This window comes from Leucoraja erinacea, chromosome 7, assembly GCF_028641065.1.
Source record: "Leucoraja erinacea ecotype New England chromosome 7, Leri_hhj_1, whole genome shotgun sequence".
NCBI classification, from domain to species: domain Eukaryota; kingdom Metazoa; phylum Chordata; class Chondrichthyes; order Rajiformes; family Rajidae; genus Leucoraja; species Leucoraja erinaceus.
In genome coordinates, this window is record NC_073383.1 from 46840362 (window position 1) to 46855694 (window position 15333).

Genomic DNA, 15333 nt, shown 5'->3' on the forward strand with positions numbered 1-15333 from the left:
GGGGAGGGGGAGCCATCCTAAAGTCCACAATCAATCCCACTGTCTTAACAGCATTGAGCTCTAGATTGTTGCGATGGCACCAGGACACGAGCTGGGTCACTTCCTGTCTGTAGGCAGATTCCTCCCCATCCTGGATGAGAATCTCAGCCAATAGGACTGGGGAGAGAGGATGCAATGTACTGGGGGTGAGTGTGGGAGGAAGAACAGAACTGGATATTGTTCTTGTTTAAGAAGGAACTGCAGATGCTGGAAAATCGAAGGTAGATGCTGGAGAAACTCAGCGGGCGAGGCAGCATCTATGGAGCGAAGGAAATAGGCAACGTTTCGGGTCGAGACCCTTCTTCAGATTTCTATGGAGCGAAGGAAATAGGCAGGGGAATATGGGTCACCAAAGGATTTTAGCCAATTAGGCACTTGCAGTCTACAGACATTTTATTAGGACTGCAGATTAAACACATTGGACTTGCCTACCTGATTCAAAGGTTTCTTCATCTGTGGAGGTAAGGAAGAGAAAGCACACTTTTTTGAAGTACAGATATTACAGACGACAAACTACAGTCTGGGGCAGAAAATTTGACACTGGCAGATTGAAAACCTGCGTCAATACAAATGGCTCTTATCTGAAAGCATAAATATCACCCATAAAAATGACATCAGATTGTCAGCCCTTATTGATTCTCCATTAAAAGTGGGTACACAATATGTCCTCCACTTGTGCTCTGCCTTTTCAAGATACTTAGAGTTGGAATTTTCATTATGTATTAGTTGTGTGATGTACGATTTTTGAGTCATTCTTTGTCAAATGTCAGCCATTATCTCACACTCTCAAATATATCAACGAGTTGAGGATCCCTCATCAACTAGGCTGACCACAAGTTTGTTCTCTCTGTCAGAATTTGAAAGATCAGTAAAGATTGGAAGAACTCAGACAGTCAAACAGTTATTGTTTCAGGTCAATGACCCTTCCTCAGCCGCTGGGTGGAGCCCCACCCTAACCCCCAGAGTGGAGGATTCACAGTCTACAAAGCAGAAAGAAGGAATGAGATGTCTGACAAAAGACTATGTAGAGATTGGTGACAGATCAGATGATAAACGACAAGAGTACTGACAATTAGTAAGACACTTGAATGAAAAGGGATGAGAAAAAGATATCAGCATGGTAGTGGGAAGTGGGACATTACCTGAAGTTGAATAAATTAAATGTTCATTCCAGGTAAAGTTGAATGGTTTTCGTCAAGAGTTCAAATTTAGATCTGGTAGAATGCGTTCAAATTAATCTGAGAAATTGTGTGTTTTCCTCTTCGCGTGTGAATATATCCCAACACTTGCTCACAGCACCCTCGTCCCACCTATCACTATTTCTTTTAACATCATCTCTGCATCTTCTCAGCTTGATTCATCCAGTTTTGTGTTGCACCGATATACATTATATTAAAGAAACCCTCAAAACAATTCATGCCTGTTAAGTTTGAACCCTGTCCTTCAAGTACAATATTGCAACATGGCCCTCATTTACTCCTGCTCAATCGTCTTTTGGGAATGTTCAGACCCCAGGAACCTTGCATGGATGATGAAAAGTTTAAACTGAAGGATCATTGTCTTTCTAAAGAAGCACTGTAAATCTTTATTACCTGTTTCAACAAACTTCTCATCGATCTCTATGTCCTCTTCTAGAAAATACAAGAATGACACACTAATGAGTTGGGATTTCAAGCCAAACCTTGAAAGCAGAATTGAAGCTCTCGGTATGCTGATGGATATACTCACCCTCTTCCACTGTACTCACTGTGTGATCCCCGTCAGCAAAGGAAAGATAATCAGGTCAAGTTCAGTGTTGCCGTTTTTGCTGACAATAAGAGACAATAAGAGACACAGAGCCAACAGCTATGCTGGGCTTCTTTAAGAAGAAGTTACTACAGTCATGATATACTCCTGAAGGAAAATATTTACAGCTAGCCTTAGGTCTCGATAGGAATGAAAATCTCCAGACACTTCATCAGCAAGTGTGTAGAGGAATTTGTGCCAAAACTCTCACCATCTCTCAATTGGAGACATGTGTGATACATTGGGGTAGGAGTAGAGTTGTTGCTTTACAGTGCCAGAGATCCGGGTTTGATCCAGACTATGGGTGCTGTCCAAAACGGAGTTTGTACATTCTCCCTGTGACTTCATGGGTTTACTCTGGGTCCTCCAGTTTCCTCCAACATGCCAACGACTTGCAGGTTTGTAGGTTAATTGGCTTCTGTAAATTGTCCCTAGTGTGCAGGATAGAATGGGTGTACGGATAATTGTTGGTTGGGGTGGAATTGGTGCGGCATAGGGCCTGTTTCCATGCTGCAAACTAAACTAAACTAAACTAAATAAGCCTGAAGAAGGGTCTCGACCCGAAACGTCAACTATTCCTTCTGTCCATAGATGCTGCCTCACCCACTGAGTTCCTCCAGCATTTTTCTTCACCTTAAACTAAACTAAAGATGGTTTCATCTCACACTTTGGCCCCGCTCCCAAAATTCAATAACTCCACATTCCTTTACTGCTCCTTCAACCAAACTACTGTTCACTTGATATTATTTCTCCTTTGGCATTGTGCCAATTTTCTCTCTGCCTAAATGAAATGCCTCTTATTCCACATGAAACACACTAAATAAATATAGGCTGTTGAGATATCTCTTCCCCCAGCTATAACCCATTGTCTACAGAGGTCTGAAGCCCTTTTCTTTTAGATCAAAAAGTGTTGCAAATTGTCAGGTTGATGGGGCAGCTGGTGCAACAATTCGCACTATGTCAATCCTCAAGCTGCACAGTTTGCAACTATCTAATCATTTTGTGCTTATCTCTGGCCGTTGTGCAACATCTGACTACACCCCCCCCCCCTTGCTTGTGTTCACCTATGACCTGCCATGCTTTGTCCTGCCCCTCCACTCTTCTAGCCTTCTTCCCCCCACCCCTCAATCAGTCTGAAGAAGGGTCTTGACCCAAAATGTCACCTCTCCATGTTCTCCAGGGATGCTGCCTGACCAGCTGTGTTACTCCAGCATTTTGTGTCTTTCCTTGGTAAACTAGCATCTGCAGTTTCTTGTTTCTACTTACAGGCTGCCGATTTGGTGCAGGTATGCAATTGAAAGGTGTGGGACCACCAAAACTCCCTCTGCTTCCTGAGGAAATAAAAGAGGATAAAGTAATATACATGCATGGTGACACAGTGGAGGTTGGGGAAAGAAACATCTTCAGCAGGCCTGGGCAGACAACTAACATATTTTGGTGTCAGCAATAGAGGGTGAGATTGTATCAGATTTACAAATTGGACACACCAACAACCTTGAATCATTCACTCCTGCCATGTAAACCACTAGGTCTTGCTATCACCATAAATACTTTAGTGAGAGGATTAACCACATGACTCTACCATCATACTAGCCCTGCTGATAGGTGCAAAATGCTGGAGTAACTCAGCGGGTCAGGCAGCATCTCTGGAGAAAAGGAATAGATGACGTTTCAGGTCAAGACTTTTCTTCAGACTGAAGAGGGTCTCGACCAGAAACATCACCTATTCCTTTTTCGCAGAGAAGCTGCCTGATCCGCTGTGTTACTCCTTCATTTTGTGTCTATCGTTGGTGTAAACCAGCATCTGCAGCTCCTTCCTACACATATTAGCCCTGCTCTTACATCTTGTGAACCAGTTGCTTTACCTCTTGAGTAAGTTGCTTGAAGGAATTAGACCTGCACATCTCGAAACAGTCGTGATGTTCTGGGCCTGCCACCAGAGTACATCATTCCGATCCACAATCTGCAGGATGTCTCTTCTCTTGAAGGTCAAGCCAGCTTCGGGACACGGGATGGCCGGATCGTGCCTTGGGCTGTAGTCCACCATCGCTCTGACATAAATCTGCAGAGAGAGAGGAGCTTTAAACAAAGATACCACAAATATACAATTATTATTCCCGATGTTGGGGAAGTCTAGAACTAGGGGTCACAGTTTAAGGATAAGAGGGAAGTCTTTTAGGACCGAGATGAGAAAATCATTTTTTACACAGAGAGTTGTGAATCTGTGGAATTCTCTGCCACAGAAGGTAGTTGAGGCCAATTCATTGGCTATATTTAAGAGGGAGTTAGATGTGGCCCTTGCAGCTAAAGGGATCAGGGGTTATGGACAGAAGGCTGGGATGGGATACTGAGTTGGATGATCAGCCATGATCATATCGAATGGCGGTGCAGGCTCGAAGGGCCGAATGGCCTACTCCTAAACCTATTTTCTATGTTTCTATGTTTCTATACTGAGGGCAGCACGGTTGCTCAGCAGTAGAGTTGCTGCCTTACAGCGTATGCAGCGTGGGAGACCTGGGTTCGATCCCCACTACGGGTGCTGTCTGTACTGAGTTTGTATGTTCTCCCCGTGACCTGCGTGGGTTTTCGCTGAGATCTTCGGTTTCCTCCCACACTCCAAATACGTTAATTAGCTTGGTAAATGTTAAAAAAAAGTTGTCCCTAGTGTGTATAGGATAGTGTTAGTGTGTGGGGCAAAGAGCCTGTTTCCACACTGTATCTCTAAACTAAAAACAGAGCAAGTCGGGCGGCACAGTGGCACATTGGTGGAGTTGCTGCCTTACAGCACAAGAGGCCTGGGTACGATTCCGATTACGGGTGTTACCTGTACGGAGTTTGTATGTTCTCCCTGTGATCATGTGGATTTTCTCCAAGTGCTCCAATTTCCTCTCATACTCCAAAGAAGCACAGGTTTTGATGGTTAATTGGCTTTGGTAAAATTGTACATTGTCCTTAGTGCATAGGATAGTGTTAGCGTACGGGGTGATCGTTGGTCTGCGCTGACTCAGTGGACCGAAGGGCTGTTTTAACGCTGTATCTCTAAACGCTAAAGTGTAAAGTCAATCAGCAACTGAGAGAGAAAAAAAGGTCTGTTCATATTTGTTTCATCTTTTCAACAAGGCAAGATTATATGATAGTTGGCCATCCTTTGAAGTTTAATCAAAATAAATGCCAGAAGGGTAAGAATGGAAACAGCAAGGGTGTCCAATAGCATTTGTGAGATTCTAAGAAGATATAGAGAGAAAAGTATTGAATGTGATATAATGACCATCTCAAGTTACCATCTGCTGTTCATGCTCTCAGGATTCCATCTCTGATACCTATCATAGTTTCTGGGATAACCATTCTTTCCACTCCCACTTGCTTCTTCTGAATAAGGTTCTCTCCATCTGCTTCTTGCTATTGATTTTGTTATCGACTCACAGACAAGAACAAGTTCTGTAAATCAGCCAAATAATCTCCAGTTTGTAATGTTGGATTATTACAAAGCAGCGGTTAATCATGTCATCATCACCTCTGGTAGGGCATTGAAAATTTAAGATGGGTCAATAATTAGGGCTTAGAATAATTAAATCAACTTGTGTTGCAATGTCTTAGGTCCAAGAATGTGATCGTTACACAATATTGAGGACAATCATTTCAGTAAAATTCAGTGAGAACATTTTGGGTCAAATGAACAAACTCTTGGTCAGAAGTATGATTTAAGGAGCCTATTAAAGGAGGGGAAATAGCTGGAGGAGTGGAGAGGTTTTGGTTGTGAATTACTGAATTAATGTCTTTGCAATGAGAGGGACAGCACCATGGATAGTGCCATAAGCAATTGCATTATTATGCAGACAATAAGATAACCCATTAACTGATAGATGCTGCTCAGTTTTCAGTTTATTTTTGGGCCTTGCTTCTAATCTTTTATCTCAGTCATTAAAACTATCCACTTCCATCTAAAAGAAGATCGGCCTTCACCCCTACTTAAACCCCCCTGCTGAAGAAACCATGCTTCTCTCATCTCTCGTCTCAACAATTCCAAATCTCTCTTGGTCAGTCTCTCACCCTCCATCTTTTGTAAACACCAATTTATGCAAACACTGCTGCTTATACAATGCCCGACACTTATCATCTGTACAGGGCAGACAGTAACTTACCCAAAGCAATGAAACACGAATAAGATTTGAAAGTTTCACTGTTAGAGAGTGCGCAGTATTGGTACAAATTCAGAAGGAACTAGAATACAATACAGTGGGAATAAATACAGAAAGTGATGTGACTAAAGATGAAAGTGCGCTCATGATGGGACAAGGTGGTGGAGTGAAAATGAGAAGATGATCAGAAGTGTGAAATTAAGAAAGAATATGATATCGAGAGAGCAAGAATGATGTGGAATGATGTGATCTGAGAAAGGACATTATTGCCATAGAGGGAGTGCAGAGACGGTTCACCAGAACTGATTCCTGGGATGTCAGGACTGTCTCATGAAGAAAGACTGGATAGACTTGGTTTATACTCTCTAGAATTTAGGAGATTGAGAGGGGATCTTATAGAAACTTACAAAATTCTTAAGGGGTTGAACAGGCTAGATGCAGGAAGATTGTTCCCGATGTTAGGGAAGTCCAGGACCAAGGGGTCACAGCTTAAGGATAAAGGGGAAATCCTTTAAAACCGAGATGAGAAGAACTTTTTTCACGCAGAGAGTGGTGAATCTCTGAAACTCTCTGCCACAGAGGGTAGTTGAGGCCAAAGCATTGGCTATATTTAAAAGGGAGTTAGATGTGGCCCTTGTGGCCAAGGGGATCAGAGGGTATGGAGAGAAGGCAGGTACGGGGTACTGAGTTGGATGATCAGCCATGATCATATTGAATGGCGGGTGCAGGCTCGAAGGGCCGAATGGCCTACTCCTGCACCTAGAAAGAATATGTTTCTATGTTTTCTATGTGGGCAAAAGACATTTCAAAGAGTTGTGATAGTTAAAGAAACCTCAAACTGGAGTGCTATGAGTGATGGAGAAAAAATTGAAAGACTGAGAATGGTTTCCATGTGGTGGTGGGTGACTGGGAGGGTAAATGGGGAGAGGCTGATTGAAAGCAGAGCTATAGCTTAGCTCAAAGGTTACACAATATCTCCATTTCAACACCAGGAAAGGCTCTGCACAAAATCAGTGTATCCCTCTGGGATAATGAATACAATATGAGCCTTACCCCATTTTGTGACGAGTTTGCTGGTCTATGGAATGCTGGAATAAGTTTGAACAGAATGCTGCCTTCAGATTTGCTCTGTTTAAACAAATCACAGATTGAGTCACTTTTCTCAAATGCATGTTCACTAATAATCTAATAAACAGTCTCAAAAAGAGTTTTCAGTTAATTTAGTGCATTCACTTTGTTTAGTACTCTCTCCACTCATCTATCCATTTATCCTATTTCGTTGAGATTACACACATATCTTGGTGAATCGCTCTCCCAACAAAGAGTGTATGCCAGGAATGGCTTCCAGAGACTCCACTTGAGAAGTGAGCAGATGGGGAGGTCAATACATCTGAACTTCCTGGAGATAAGGAGTGTAAATTCATAGCAGATTGCATTTAACATAAAATTATGGCCCTGTTTCTTCCCTGGATCCTGTGCAACTTGGATTTTGAATCTCCCTTTGATAAAGTTTCTTCCTGTCCTGACGATACTGGAGAAACCGATCCCCTACTCTTCTGAAAATCAATTACATTTTCATTCCTGGAAATATTGACTCTTAGTTTTGTTTCTGAGAATGCTACCTCTCACAGGGGTAGATTTTCTAGAGGAACTAGGATCAGCTAGGATCCTCCTTCACTCATAAAGACTCATAATTCCAGAGATAGACACAAAATGCTGGAATAACAGCAGGACAGACAGCCTTCTTCTGTCTGAAGAAGGGTCTCGACCTGAAAAGTCACCCATTCTTTCTATCCAGAGATGCTGCCTGTCCCGTTGAATTACTCCAGCATTTTGTGTCTATCTTCAGTTTAAACCAGCATCTGCAGTTCCTTCCTACAACATAATTCCAGTGACCTTGGTTTAATCCTGACCTTCTGTGCTGTTCACGTGGAGTTAGCATGTTCTCCCTGTGACCTCAGGGGTTTCCTCTGGTTGCTCTGGTTTCCTCCCCCATCCTACAGACGTGTGAGTTGATAGGTTAATTGTTCACTGTCTGAGTGTGCAGTGTTAGAATCATGTGTGGACGTGGCGCCGATGGAGACGGGAAGGTGGGGGTCAATTTTCCACACAAGCCATAGATGACTGGGCAATCTGAACCCAAGCACCAAGTTGTAGGCGGCCGAAGGTGCGCATCCCTCGGTACAGCCCCCACTCTCCCACGGCCACCCTCCGCGGGCTGTGGGTCGAGTGGAGCGGAGATGTGGGACAATGTTCATCCCTCCACAGTGATGTGATGGACATGGGGGTCTGGACCAATCGCTGACAAGTCCCGCCCCCCGGCAACGTCATGTCCGTTATATGACTTTTCTGTTGAGCGGCATTCGGTTCGTTGGCTTGTAGGCGACGTTGCCTTTTGGGTAGGTGGCTTCTTGGCAGAGCGGCCATTTGATGAGTTTGCTTTTAGGCGACGCAACCTTTCGGTTAGTTGGCTTTTAGGCGTCCCGCCCTTTCGGTTAGTTGACGTTTTGGCTTAGTTTCCATTCAGTTAGTTGGCGATTCGGCTTTGTTTCCATTCGGTTATTTGGCTTCCACTTCTTTGCTTCGGCTTCTCGTCTGTCGGTGCCACATCCGGGTACCGTTAGAATATAGTTGATGTAAATGAGGGGAGCATAAAAGGAATTGGTGCAGGATTCTGTTTCCTGGAACTCTATGACTCCATACCCACTGCAGTTTCCAACTCCCATGGAGACACAATTACTGGAAATGCTGACTTTGAGAAATAGGTCCTTCTCCCATTAAGGTACTGACATTTGCTAGGAAACAGTTCCTGGGGAAAATACTTATTTCATTCCTGAAGACTGAACCCCACTGGATACTGGTTCCTTCCTATCCCAGAGGTACAGACTCTTCTTGTAATAGAGTTATTTCTGAAGCCGATAATCACTGATTAACCCACATCGGTTCCCCTGTCCCATTGGAAGACTCCCAAAGTCAGATTTCTGTTGGCTCTGGATGATCAAGTTAAGAGCGTTTTATTGTCATATATCGCTAAACGGAGCAATTAAATTCTTACTTGCAGCAGCACAATAGATATGTAAATGTAGTACTCTGTAAACACCATAATAAATCCGACAAAAGTTCAATATATATATATATATATAAAAGACAAAAAACAATGCTCCCAAGTCTATGTAGTTTGGAGGTTGTAATGTTTAATAACCTGATGATTGTAAGGAAGAAGCTGACCCTGAACCTGGACGTTACAGTTTTTGGCTCCTATACCTTCTTCACGATAGCAGGAGTGAAGTAAGAGTGTAGCCTGGGTAGTGTGGGTCTCTGATGATGTTAACTGACTTTTTGGGCAGCAACTGCTATAGATCCCTTCGGTGGTGGGGAGGATGTGTTCCTAAAATAGGCTGGGGGCATCATTTGCATTCTCCCACTCATTGCTTCAATTCAAATGTACAATTGGACCCTGACCCTATGTTGTGGGACCCTGTTGTGGTATTTAAAGCAGATTCCATTGACTTGGAATTGATATATTCGATATGTGCAATTTAACCTGCAGTCAGTTAGAATAAGGTGAAAAAAAGTTGAGAGGAGCTACGGCTACATTGCAAGAAACTATTACCAGGAGCTTGATGATGTGTTCTGGATCAAGCCCTGCCACTGGTATTCCGTTAACCTCGACCAGTTTATCCCCAGCATACAGCAAGCCTGAAATACAAAGAGGTGGTGTCCATTAGTCATTGAGCTTACTCATATTGTTCAAATAATTTCATTGTTCTATCTGGGACATGTGACAATAAAACACTCTTGACTCTTGATTGTACAAGAGTCTAAGGAAAGTCTTAAGTTTGCAGTGGGTGGTATCGTAGATAGTGAAGATGGTTATCAAAGCTTACAGCAGGATCTTGATCGGTTAGGCAAGTGGGCTGAGTTACGGTTAATGCAATTGAGTTTAATGCAGAAAATTGTGAGATGTTACATTTTGGGAAGTCATAGCAGGGCAGAACCTTCATGGCTCTGGGTATCCTGTAGAGCAGAGCAATCTAGGAGTGCAGGTACATAGTTCCTCGAAAGTGGTACCACTGGTAGATATTGGCCTTCATCAGTCAGAGTATTGAGTATAGGTTGGGATGTTATGTCACAATTGTACAAGACATTGGTGAGGCACATTTGGAGTGTTGTGTTCAGTTTTGGTCATCCTGCTATAGGAAGCATGTTGTTAATTTGGAAAGAATTCAGAGAAGATTTATGAGGATGTTGCCAGGACCTGAAGGCTTAAACTATTGGGAGAGTTTGGACAGGCAAGGACTTTAATCCTTGGAGCACAGGAGGATGAGGGATGAACTCACAGAGGTGTATAAGATCATGAGAGGAATAGATAGAGTCTTTTACCCAGAGTAGGGGAATCAAGAACCAGAGGACATGGGTTTAAGTTGAGAGGAGAAAGATTTAATGGAACCTGAGGGACAACTTTTTCACATATGACATAAACTTCCATAGGAGATAGTTGAGGCAGGTACTATAACAACATCTAAAAGGCATTTGGACAGGTACATGGATGGATAGGACAGGTTTAGTGGTTTATGGTCCAAACGCGGGAGATTGGGACTACTGTAGATGTGGCATCTTGGTCAGCATGGGCAAGTTAGGCAGTCGTGCCTGTGTCCATGTTACATGACTCGATGGAAACATTACGCCTCATCTCATTTATAATTTGCTTCCTACTTCTCCCAGGCAATTGTCAGAGGACATTAGTAACGTCAGCTATATTCCTTGCTGGTACATTTCCTTCACCCCAATCTAGTTCTGCTTTAAAACTGAAACCTTTCTCCTTCCACGTTGTTGTCTGATCTGATGATTGCAGCATATCCAGCATTTGCTGTTTTTATTTCAGATTTTGAGCATCTGCACTTTTTGTATAATCTCACAAAGAGGCAGGCGTAACTTGGGCCCAAAAAGTTAATCTGCAAGTCAAATAGGTAGTAAAGAAAGCAAATGCAATGAGATAAATAAATAAATAAATTTCAAGAGGGCTAGAATACAAAAACAGATATGTAATGCTGAGACTCTATAAGGCACTGGCCAGGCTGCATTTGGAGTATTGTGAGCAATTGGACAAACAAAACTTGGACAACAAAAACTCATATGTCTGGCTGTTATTCATTGATTACAGTTCGGCATTTAATACAATCATCCCCTCCAAGCTGGTTACCAAACTCGCAGAACTGGGTCTCTGCGCACCTCTCTGCAATTGGATCCTCGACTTCCTCATTCACAGACCACAGTCAGTTCGTATTGGTGGAAATGTGTCAGCCTCGATAACAATCAGCATGGGAGCACTTCAAGGCTGTGTGCTTAGCCCCCTGCTGTACTCACTCTATACTCATGACTGCGTAGCCGGTCATAGTGCGAACTCCATCATCAAGTTCGCTGACGATACCACTGTTGTGGGACGTACAACTGATGGGGACGAGTCAGAGTACAGAAGTGAGATCGACCGACTGACCAAATAGTGCCAGCAGAATAACCTGGCCCTCAACGCCAGCAAAACCAAGGAACTGATTGTGGACTTTGGAAGGGGGAAGATAGGGACCCACAGTCCCGTTTATATCAACGGGTCAATGGTGGAAAGGATCAAGAGCTTCAAATTCCTGGGCGTGCACATCTCTGAAGATCTTTCCTGGTCCGAGAACACTGATGCAATTATAAAGAAAGCACATCAGCGCCTCTACTTCCTGAGAAGATTACGGAGAGTTGGCATGTCAAGGAGGACTCTCTCTAATTTCTACAGGTGCACAGTAGAGAGCATGCTGACCAGTTGCATCGTGGCTTGGTTCGGAAACTTGAGCGCCCTGGAGCGGAAAAGACTCCAAAAATTAGTAAACACTGCCCAGTCCATCATTGGCTCTGACCTCCCGTCCATCGAGAGGATCTATCACAGTCGCTGCCTCAAAAAGGCTGGCAGCATCATCAAGGACCCACACCATCCGGGCCATACACTCATCTCCCCATTACCTTCAGGTAGAAGGTACAGGAGCCTGAAGACTGCAACGACCAGGTTCAGGAATAGCTGCTTCCCACAGCCATCAGGTTATTAAACTCGGCTCGGCCAAAACTCTGAACATTAATAGCCCATAATCCGTTTATTTGCACTTTATCAGTTTATTTATTCATGTGTGTATATATTTATACAATGGTATATGGACACACCGATCTGTTCTGTATTTGTGCCTACTATGTTCTGGTGTGCTAAAGCAAAGCAAGAATTTCATTGTCCTATCAAAGACACATGACAATAAACTCTCTTGAACTATTGAACTCTTGAATTGTGGGCAACATATCTGAAGAAGGGTGTGCTGGTTCTGGAGAAGGTCCAGAGGAGGTTTACTAGAATTATCCCAGGAATGGTTAAAATATGATGAGCGTTTTACGGCACTACGCCTGTACTCGCTGGAGTTTAGAAGAATGGGTGACCTCATTGAAACGTACAGAATAGTGAAAGGATTGGATAGAGTGGATGTGGAGAGGATGTTTTCACTAGTGAGTCTAGGACTAGAGCTCATAGCCTCAGAATTAAAGGATGTTCCTTTAGGAAGGAGATGAGGAGGAATTTCTTTAGTCAGAGGGTGGCGAATCTGTGGAATTCTTTGCCACAGAAGGTTGGGAGGCCAAGTCAATGGATATTTTTAAGGCAGAGATAGACAGCTTCTTGATTAGTACGGGTGTCAGGGCTTATGACCTTAAGTGAGTGCTCAGAGCTATATTTTTGATCTGGAGAAAGTGAGTGGAGTTGAAGAAGCTGTTCAGTGTGGGTATCAAGAAGGTGAAGAATAGTGGAGGTGCAAGATAATCTTTGAACCTCTGTTCAAGAAAGAAACCTTCAGGCCATGCTAATGTGGCATGGGAATGTAGACGGATTGTACACCCTTAATGAAGACTGGCCGGTAGGGACAAAGAAAGTGGCAGGGAGTAACAGAAATATCATGGATGAAAGTGGGAAAGAATTGGACAAAAGGAGAAAGGATTAAGTCAATATAAGAAGGAACTGGTTTGTTGGGGCATGAATAGGTAGAAATAAATAAGGGTCCCGACCCGAAACATCACCCATCCTTTTTCTCCAGAGATGCTGCTTGATCCGCTGAGTTACTCCAACACCTAGTGTCTATTTTAGGTCAGAAAGATATTCCTGCTTGTGGATCTTTGGAGGAATATAAATGTGAACTGGGCAGGGTTGAAATTTGTGCTTATTTTGTCTTGGGCCATACTCACCACTGCGGTCAGCAAGACCACCATGGATCACTCGAGCTATCACAATGGAGCCAGTCCCCTCTTGACGTTTGATTGTAGCACCCTGCGCACAGAAATATAAGGGAAATGAATGAGACTAATATTTGGAGATCCTTTCCAATTTATGACAGCTGAATTGTCCTCATTTACACATACAGTATGGGAAGGCAGCTCCACCAAATACAGACTGAAAGCAGAGTTATTGAGAATGTCTATGTCATTTTTCCTATCAGTTGGTCTTCACCCGCTGTCCAATTCTCAGAAATAACAGGGAATTAACAGGTACAGGCCTGTGATGGGGTCATGTATGTAACTAATGTATGTACAGGTAACTAACCCACTCAGTAATCAAATCATATTTAGAACACAACTTAATTCCTATCTTTCACACTCTTAATCTAATCTCTCTCACAGTCACAGCTACACTCTCTCTCGGTATATATTCTGTAGAAGCGTACCACATTCAGCTCTATTAACCAAAGGGATAGGAAAGTGACAGTAACGGCACAAACAGATTTAGATGGATGTTATTAGATCTGAGGAGAGAATGATTAGGCTTAGGTTGTTGTTTTAAGAGCAGAGGGGGTCAAGGGTGAATTAATCAATGTATGTAAAGTGAAGAAACCCAGACATGGTGATTTTTAAGTATCCACAAGGAACTGCAGATGATGATTTACAAAAAAAGACACTGATGGGCCTGTCCCAGTTAGGTGACTTTTTAGGCAACTGCAGGAGACTATGCAGTCGCCACATGGTCGCCACATGTTCGCGGGTGGTTGCCGGGGGGTCGCCTTCATAGTCATGAGCAGTTCCCACATTCTGGGAACTAATCGCAGCCTCATTATAGACGCCGCAAAGTTGAATTAGACATAATGGTCAACATGGTCATGCTGGGCCAAAGAGCTTGTATCTATGCTGTTGATTATGACTCTATGAAGACCTTGGCGGTCTTAAAATGGAAAGGTAGAGGGAGAGGGAGAGAGAGAGAGAGAGAGAGAGGGGGGGGGGAGAGGGGGGGGGGGGGGGGGGGGGGGGGGGGGAGAGAGAGAGAGAGAGAGAGAGAGAGGGGGAGAGAGGGGGAGAGAGGGGGGGGAGAGAGGGGAGAGAGAGAGAGAGATGGAAAGAAAGAGGCTGAGTAGTGGGAAGAAAGGGTGGACGAAAGCTGGGAGTAAGGGAAAGAATGAGAGAGGGAGAGAATAGGCTGATAGATGTTTTCAATTTGATTATATTTTAAAATAAAGGACAAAGTGAACGACAGCCTAACAACACGATTCCACCTGTCCTTACCAAAGGGTGGTTGTTTTTCACCAGACACACTATCCGCAAGGCTTCCTCATCTTCAGGAATGTTATCTGGCAGCGGAGGAAGAAGAGGTTCGTAGTCTTTCTGAGCCACAGCATCATGAGCAGAGAGCAGCGCCTGGCATTAAATCAAATCTGAAGTTGTTATAGTTATTCTCTGCAGCAAATGTTAATGTACTGAGTTTATTTACGTTCCTCAGAAAGTAGTTTTGCCGCAAGGTAGCTGCCTATTTGCATACAGCAGCTTGTGTGTGGGAAAATGTCTCCTTGCACTACCTTTTGCGAATATAAAGGTCCCAATACATATATATTTTGATATGTATCATCACACATCCTTGTGTAATTAAATCATTCTTGTACATTCCTCATGTGTACTAATGCTTCATGTGCAGGTATCCGGGCTTTGTCTATATGTCTATAATACAAAGTTGGGTGGCACTGTGAGCTGCGAGGATAATGCTATGAGGCTGCAGGGTGATGGATTGGTTGGGTGAGTGGGCAGAAGCATGGCAGATGCAGTATAATGTGGAAAAATGTGAGGTTATCCACATTGGTGGCAAGAACAGGAAGGCAGATTATTATCTGATTGTGTCAGATTGGGAGAAGGGAAGGTGCAACGAGACCTGGGTGTGCATGTACATCAGTCACTGAAAGTAAGCCTGAAGGTACAGCAGTGAAGAAAGCCAGTTGGCCTTCATTGCGAGAGGATTTGAGTTTAGGGCAAGGAGGTCCTACTGCAGGGCCCTGGTGAGATCGCACCTGGAGTATTGTGTGTAATTTTGGTCTCCTAA

General features: G+C 43.5%; 1 protein-coding gene across 1 annotated transcript in view; it reads right to left on the reverse strand.

The window, feature by feature from the left end:
- Nucleotides 1-15333, reverse strand: part of mpp4b (MAGUK p55 scaffold protein 4b) — a 41007-nt gene that overhangs the window by 17008 nt on the left and 8666 nt on the right. The window contains exons 4-12 of the mRNA XM_055638813.1: nucleotides 14529-14660; nucleotides 13224-13305; nucleotides 9577-9662; nucleotides 7017-7091; nucleotides 3690-3886; nucleotides 3091-3155; nucleotides 1768-1785; nucleotides 1632-1670; nucleotides 472-492 (exon numbers count right to left, since the gene is read on the reverse strand). Coding sequence (XP_055494788.1) covers nucleotides 472-492; nucleotides 1632-1670; nucleotides 1768-1785; nucleotides 3091-3155; nucleotides 3690-3886; nucleotides 7017-7091; nucleotides 9577-9662; nucleotides 13224-13305; nucleotides 14529-14660 — 715 coding nt within the window. The remainder of the gene's footprint in view (nucleotides 1-471; nucleotides 493-1631; nucleotides 1671-1767; nucleotides 1786-3090; nucleotides 3156-3689; nucleotides 3887-7016; nucleotides 7092-9576; nucleotides 9663-13223; nucleotides 13306-14528; nucleotides 14661-15333) is intronic.